Consider the following 8,444-nt stretch of genomic DNA (forward strand, 5'->3'; position numbering starts at 1 on the left):
GTTGGTGATGGTCTAATAATTAACTTGCCTTGATAACAAGAATTGCAAGAAATTTTTTTATTTAAAAGAATCTTTAACTTCTTTGATGCCCATTTGAGTTTTCTATAATCCGTCTCATCATAATTGATCCAGGGTGTCCCAGTCGATCATGCCGGGGAAGGGTAAGGAATGCTATACTATTGATGGATGCCCATTTGAGTTTTCTATAATCCGTCTCATCATAATTGATTCAGGGTGTCCCAATCGATCTATAATCCGTCTCATAATTCTATTTATAACAAATCGTTTTTTTCTTCAATTCTTTTCTTTAATTACATCAGGAGAGGAAGCCGGGGAAGGGTAAGGAATGCTATACTATTGATGGGAACAAATCCTCCACCTCAACTATAGAAGGCAGTAAATTCTCCTAAGTGAGCTAGAGTTACAATCTTTTGAACTCTAACTATGGAAAACGTTTTAGCCCCCCTTTTGAACATAAGAAATTTTTCTCTTTTTTCTAATTTTTTTCACTTTTTTATGAAATCAGCATTTTTGTTCATAAAATTTCCAATTTTTACTTGAAAATGAATTTTGAAAATTTTCGAAATTTTGAAAAACTCAAAAAGCTGTTTTTCAAAATTTTCACTCAAATCACTCACAAAACTTCAAAAACAATCCAAAATTATATTCATGCCCAAACACAACTCTAAATTTCAAATATCATTTTCACTTGAAATTGTTTTTTACCCTGTTTTGGAAATTTACAATTCTTATATCCAAACGCCCACTTAGTTGCAGTAGTGTTTACGTATTAAATTACTCCATCTATTCCAATGCATGTGACAATATTTCGTTCCAAAAAGAATATCAACTTTCTAAATTTGGAAAGAATATAATTTAAATTCTCATTTTACCATTAATGATGAGCTTTTATAGCTACACAAATATTTCCGTCTTATTTTAGACCACAAATTTCAAAAAAAAATTTTTTCTTAAATTTTATGTCAATTCAAACTTTGCTACGTTAAGTATAAAGGAGGGAGTATAATTTAACTAAGTATAAGCTAATAAAATTTTGTATAAACATAAAATGCAAGTAAACATTTTTCCTTTGAGTCAAAATTCAAATGGAATAATCCTACTTCAACTTAAGGAAAGAGGATAAAGCTCAAGCAGGGCCTATGTATGGGTTAGAGGGTGTTTGGCTAAGCTTATAAGCTGGTCAAACTAGCTTATAAGCACTTTTCGGCTTATCTACGCGTTTGGTAAAGTTAAAAGTGCTTATAAGTCAAAAATAAGCCAAAAGCCATAAGCTGGTCACCCCCAGCTTATGAATTTTTAGCTTATAAGCACTTTAAGTTTGATCAAATTTTTTACTATTTTATCCTTTAAATATTCTTTTTTAGAACAGAACTCCTACGTCGATACTCACTGCCTCAAGTATTCAACCTTAACCCCCCTACCCCCCCCCCCCCACCTCTTCAAGTCTGCAATTCTCATTTACTATAAGATAAGCAAATTCTCTGTTCCTTTGCATACTTATATTTATGTGATTGTGTATTAATCTATGAACTGTATGTAATAAATGAGGACATATCAAATTTTTGGTGTATTTGCTTTCTAAGTGTTGTGGTAATGAAGACAATGTTTGTTTCTCTTCAAATAATTTGTCCTATTTAGGTTTATTTTTTACTGAGAAACTTTTGTCAATTTATTAATTATTATAACTTATGATTATATGCTTATCATAAAATAAATTATATTTTTCATAAAAATTATCTTATCTAAGCACAGTCGTATTTAAAATAAAATAACAAATAGAATATTTTGTATTTGAATCGATCTCGAATATAAAATTTTAAAGAAATTACACCCTTATAAGTGTAAACAGTTCCTAAGATTATTTAAGTCATTTTAATAGAAAAAGAGCTTATCAGCACTTTTTTATCAAATACTGTAGCAACTTATTATCAATTTCAGCACTTGTACCCAAACACGTAACTGTTTATTTATTAAATCAGTTTCAGCATTTAAAAGTGTTTTTCAGCATCTAATGCTTATCAGTTACTTCAAATCAGCTAATCCAAATGGGCTCTTAATTTCCAATGTGCATGGTTGGCATTTGACCTTGAGAAGCTGGTAATTTTCCCCGACCAAGCCCTAAATGGTCCCTGTTCCGATCTTTTTATAGGCAAACCTATTCGACCAAAACCTACAAATAGACAAAAAAAAGAAGACAAAATATATACACTATACTATATTAAATAGCCTCATCAACATCTTGCATTTAAGATATTTCTTAGAGTTGCTGCAAAGATAACTTGCACATGGTTTCCGATAACAACGTGAAAACTGTAAGCTAATCAGCTACCCCCTTCATTTTGGTTGTCATTTACCATGAATTCTGCAGAGGTCAGATCAGTTTCTGTTTGAATCATTACACTTACAGAGAGAGAGAGAGAATGTAACACCTCGGTACTTGTCTATATACCATGAGTATGAACTTTTATTCCTTTAATAGTGCAACATGCATGGTAAACCTGATTAAGATATCATAAGAAGTGACTACACTGATATTTTTGTCCAATAATCTTCTTTCTAATTTAAAACCCCACAATTTATACTAAAAAAGAAGAACTTGTTATTCCATTTTTACTATGAGAATGAGTCAAACTAGCTAGGGTTGAACACTTTGATGATAAGGGTAATAAGTTTTAGAACCCATAGGTAAATAATTCCCACTTAAAGACGACATTGGCACAGGGAATCCTAGGCATCCTGAAGCAGCAGCAACTGGCCTAGTGGCTTCTACCTTTTCAAGGGATTGCACTTGTTTTTTCAAGAATTTCATGTAATGAATAGCTTCATCTAACATAGATGCAGTGTCCATTTTGGTTCCACCTGGTACTAATCTCTGAAGAATCCTTATCCTTTCACTTATCCTTTCTCTCCTATGGCGTGCCGCTACGCTTTGAGGATCGTTCGATATCTTCACGTTCTTTCTCTTTGGTGGTTTTACTGATTCTGGGTCGATTTGAATTGGCTGCATTGCTGCTATTTTAAATATCATCTCTCTCATCGCCGCCATAGAGTTTCGCTTCACTGTATGGGAAGGATATGCACCAAAAGCGTTCCTCAAAGCTTCTTGATGTTGAATTACTGAGGGAGAGCCAGTGAATGAAATGGTAGAAGCTGGCATGTTCAAGAATGTGTGTGAATTATGGTAACCAATCATTTGAGATAAATTAGCATTAGTGTTGTTGCTAATGTTGCTACTTCCTTGTGGACTACAATCCAACATTGGCATTTCATTCATATCAGAATAACCTTTGGAAAAATCCTGCATCTGCATCATAAGCATCATTTCCATCTGATCTTCAGGAGCTGCAGATTTGAGCAAGTCAATGTCCATGACTTTCTCTTTTATAGAGTAAAGAAAATAAAAGAAAAGGAAAAGATGATGATGTTATATTGGGAAGAGAAGAGCGTGAAAGGATTGGTTTACAGAGGGATGGGTGAGGTGAAGGAAAGAGTGAGAAGACTGAGAGTTTGATCAGAATGTTGCAGTGGGAAGGCAAATTAAGCTCAACTGCTGTAGAGCTGAGTATTAGGTTGTGGAGAAGAAATGGAAGAGGGATACAATAAAATAGTGATATCGGGAACAGACTACCACATTGGGAAGGCTATATATAACAAGTGGTTACATTATTATATACTCCTACTACATAAATTTATATGCTGTTTCAATTATTATAATATATATACTCATATCTCTACTATCATTATGTCACCAAAGTTGATAAACCTTTTTCCTTGTCCTTTTTCTTTTCCTTTCCTTCTTTAGTTTTCTTTTTCAATTTGATAAATATATTCCACCCTGAAAGAGATACATTCCGCTCTTGCAGGCTGCAGCTAGCTAGCTAGGCTTCGAAAAACTAATACTCACTCCGTTTCACTTTATGTGAACTTATTTGACTGGATGGACATGAAATTTAAGAAAAAAGAGAAGGTTTTTGAATTTCTAGTGTAAAATGAGGCACATATATTTTGTGTTGCTATAAATCATTGCATAAACATAAATTGTTTTCAAATATGGAAAGAAGTCATTCTTTTTGGCACGAACTAAAAAGGAAATAGGTTCACATAAATTGAAACTGATGGAGTACTAAGTTCTTTTCTGATCATTGTGTTTACCCTTAAAATTGGATAACAATTAAACTTACAATGTGGTTTTAAGGATAAGTGATTTCACCTAATACCAATTGACAAATGCAAAGAGTGTTAATAGAGATTAACAGTAATATAAAGCAAACCAGTGTTTGGACGGATTCCAGCCCTCGAGTTTGAACACTCTGGAACTGACCAATGCAAGAACAGTTAAAAGTATAACAGTCTGATGAACAAGAATATAAGCTAGAAAGTATTATATTTCTTTGATATTCACGGATGTAAGATGGTTACAAAATGATTAGGGCCCTCTTTATATAGTAGAGGAATCCTATTTATGGTATAATTCTAATTACGGAAGCAAATCTCATGATTAACTAAATAACCACCCTTGATTTGATCTGTTCCGAGATCTATGCCATGATCTTCGGCCAGTCACGGATATCTCGCCTTTCTGTTATTGTGCTTTGCTCGATGTCTGTCTCATTTGGTCTCGATTACTACTGGTTTCGATCTTCGATAGGTACCTCGGTCCTCTAAACCGGTGCCTTATCCTCGTACCTCGATCTGATATGTTGCGAGGCAGACCTTCGATGCAATTTCCTAGCCTCGATCAAATAGTAAAATCGGGTAGGCCCGGTTTTAACCGTATACTGATAGTCCCCTCATTTCTTGGAGTGTAATGAGAATAAACGAATTGAGCCTTCGATTTTGTACCTCAACCTGTCATGGCGTCATCTTTATGATGTAAGCGATGGAATTGACTTAAATGTCCTGTCGGTTCGCATATCGATGCATTAAATGCATGTCAGCTGCTGCCTGCCATTATTGATTTTGAACCGTCATCTTCTTCCTATAAATGTGCCTTCCTTCTCTTTTGCCCAAACTTACTCTTAATCTCCGCTCTAATCTTCAAAGCTTTTCACTTCCTTCAAGCTTTTTCGTGTTGCATAATCTCTAGGTTTCGTTATCAACCTTCCCTTAAACACCAAACCTCATTCTCTTCTTCTTTCTTTCAACTTGCAGAGATAACCAAAATATCTAAGACTGTTCCACAAAAGGAGGGCGCCTCTTCATCGCAGCCGGCCGGCGATAAAACACCGGTGGAGCCGCGCCGTGAGGAGTGCGTTCTCGAGGGGGGTGTGATCTTACCTCCAACTTTAAAGTCGAGAAAACTTTGTCTGTCCCTGGTCGGTGTGAGCCAATGTCGAGATACGTGTGTTCGATAATTGAGAGTGACCTTGAGCAGGTTAAGAAAGACTTCCATTGGGAGAAGATAGAGGTGGCGATTTCGTCCCCCGAGGAAGATATCATTACCCATGTGTAAGGGTTTCTAAGTGTTTATACTTACCCTTTCACGCTGACCCTGTCGATCCCGTCGTCATTGATTTTTCTGCCAATATCAAATAACCCTAGGTCAGGTCCACCCTTCTTTTTGGCGGATTGTCGTTCTGTTCCGATTTTTTGTGAGCAAAGTCGAAAGGACGCCTTTCACCCTCGACCACCTCATCAGGCTGTACAGGCCCCGTCTTTTTTGAGGTGGGTTAATAAAGCTTCAACATCGGGCCACCAAGGTGCTGTTATCGAGCATAGACGAGGACAAGGATCGAGGGTGGATGGGTCGGTTTGTTCGAGTGAAGATTTCCGGCCTAAGTCTGTCCGAGAAGATGCCATTTCCCGAGAAGTGGAATATGAAGCGTAAGTTCAATCTTCCTTTAGCTTCTATTTACTATTTTATTTCCTTTACTTCCCCTCATCGACATCCTTTCCTATGATGTAGCAGTTTCTTGGATGCATGGTGCGATTCCGAACCTCGAGAACTGGGTCCGGACCCTATCTTCAACCTCCTCGTACGCTGAGCGCTCATGGCGCGATTTAGCAAGGGGCCGATAGGAGGCCAAAAATCACAGTAAACCTTTTCTTCACGTATTTGATGGCTTTCGTTAAAATATTTCCCTCTTATACTCACTTGATTTCCTTTCATACAAGCCTCGGGAAAGATGCCGCCATGATGCCCCCGTCCAAGGAGGAGGAGGTTTCGCCCCCGATCCCGAAGCCGGCGAAGGAAAAGAAAAGAAAAAGGGTTTCGCCCTCCGAGACTCTAAAGCCCAAGAAGAGTAAGGCTCGTAAGCCGAAAAAAGACACCACTGTCTTGCCTGCGGATGTAGTTCAGTGACTAAGAGACGAATAAGAGGAAAATGAAGATGATGGCTTCGAGCTGGTGGCTCGAACTAAGGAGATCTCGGAAGAGGGCCTGAGTAATGTCCACAAGTTGTCGGAGGCCGAAGATGCCTCTTGCCAAAATTAGCAATCGACGGGTGTTCCTGAAGGGGCTGGCTCCGAGGCCCTTCAAAATGAAGAGAACGCCCCAAGTGACTTGCTTGGGCCAATAGAAATTGGCAATTCGCCGATCCTTCCTTTATTTTCTAAGGGGCAAATTTAGGAGACCCAGGCCATGAGAACCCTCGATGTAGAAAGAGTCCATGAAGAGGAGGACCTTTTCCGTGGTTGCTTTACGGGAGTTGAAGATACTTCCGACCTGAGTGATGCATCGGGTCTCTTCGATAAGGCTCAACGACTTCTGAGCCGGGTAATTAGCCTCAGCTCCTTTCATCGATATTGCACTTGCATTTATTTCTTCTTGCCTTATTTCCTTTCTTTCTACATAGGACTTGACACTTCATCGGGGAACGTTTTCTAAATCACGGGCAGAGCTAAGCCAATGCGAGGCCGATCTTCAAAGGCTCACGGAGGAGAGGAATGCTCTCAAACTTTTTAACGGGCAAAAAGAAGAGGAGATCAAGGACCTCCGATCCGAATTGGCCACAACTCATAAAGAGCAGACCGACCTGATCGAGCAAGTAATGAAAGCTTTTAGAAGCTCGATGTACCAATTTGGGAACGACAACTAATACTTCGATCCTGCAGGTTCGGCAGAAGGCCAAAAAGATCGAACAGCTCCGTGAGGAGGCCAACGTAATGAGGGCAGAGACTTTGGGGTGGAAACAAAACATGGGCCGCCTTGCCTCGAAGAAAGATACTGCTCGATCCCAACTGTCATCGGCCGAATGTCAACTCCAAAGCATGAAGGAGGAAAGCTCGGCCCGAGGCAAGAAAATTGAGGAGCTCGAGGCTCGGTTGGCTGCCGAACTTGCAGAGGCCACATCTCAGCCAGAAAAAGTAAAGGCTGGCACGGAGGTGGTCGTGGCCGTCTACCGAGATGATGTTGAAGATTTTCAAGCTCGAGCAAAGGAAGTTGCTGATACTACTCGAACTCGATCATATATGGTTGCCGAGCATGCCACGTACCAGTGTCGAAGAGAGACTCTCGAGGATATTCATGCTCGTGGCTTTAACCTTGATGTCGAGATCAAGAATGCGAAAGAGCTTGAGGCCGAAGTCAAAGCATTGCTCTCTTCTGATGATGATGATTCCGGGAGCGCGAGTGTATCCGTGAGTGGAGGGGATTTCGATGATGAAGACGCAACTCCCGAAGAAAATTAGGCACTTGGGATTTTTTTTCGAATTTTTGTGTAGGATCCTGATCGGTCCTTGTAAATATTTTCATGTATATATAAAACGTTTCCTTTCTTATCTCGACTTTTGCCTTATGAAAATTCCGATTTGCTTCTCGCCTTATGACAATTTTGATACACTTTATGCCTTGTGAAATTTTGTTTGTGAATTCGAAACATAGGCAACTTGATTGAAGTCAGACTAATATAGCTTCTATAGTTGAGTGAGTACTTGCTCGAACTCGAAGTAGAAAAACCCTTAGGTTTTAGTTGAGTGAGAGTGAATTCTCGAACTTAAAAAATATAACGGCCCTTAGGCTCTCGAATTGGGCCAATATGGCTTCAAAAGAGTGGCTTTTTTCCCTTTTCGGCTCTAAAAGTTTAATCATATAAAAATTTGTCATGCCTTAGCATGAAGTAAGTCTGTAATCGTTTAGTGTTATCGAAACCCTTTGCTTTTTTGTGCCTTAACACTATTTTGTTCTGTACTAAATTGTTCGAAGGTTTGAACAGTTCGATACCCCTTAGGGTTTTTCGAGGGCTGATGTTGTCGAAACCCTTTGGTTGTTTCACTAAGGGTAGCCTTTTTAACCGGTTTATAAAAGTATTCGAAGGCCTGTTTTCATTACGGAATTCGGACGTCTCTGAACGGTGTATGTTTGTCCTTAGCCTTCGGATTTGCCTCTTAGGCTTATTTTCCTAATTACACTTCGAACTTGTTCGAAGTGTCAGCCCCTGAGTGGGGCGGCCTTGGCCTAAAAAATCGAGGATTGCATTTTTAAG

The 8,444-nt window shown here is 38.8% G+C and overlaps 1 protein-coding gene across 1 annotated transcript; it reads right to left on the bottom strand.

Moving 5' to 3' along the window:
• On the bottom strand, positions 2,459–3,621 carry LOC109236220 (transcription factor HEC2-like). The gene has a single exon (XM_019402415.1). The coding sequence runs from the start codon at positions 3,389–3,391 to the stop codon at positions 2,657–2,659; it is 735 nt and encodes a 244-aa protein (XP_019257960.1). The 5' UTR covers positions 3,392–3,621; the 3' UTR covers positions 2,459–2,656.

This window comes from Nicotiana attenuata, chromosome 12, assembly GCF_001879085.1.
Source record: "Nicotiana attenuata strain UT chromosome 12, NIATTr2, whole genome shotgun sequence".
In the NCBI taxonomy this organism is placed as follows: domain Eukaryota; kingdom Viridiplantae; phylum Streptophyta; class Magnoliopsida; order Solanales; family Solanaceae; genus Nicotiana; species Nicotiana attenuata.

Coding starts and splice junctions, on each gene's coding strand:
- LOC109236220 (XM_019402415.1), bottom strand. CDS start 3,391: ATGGACATTGACTTGCTCAAATCTGCAGCTCCTGAAGATCAGATGGAA.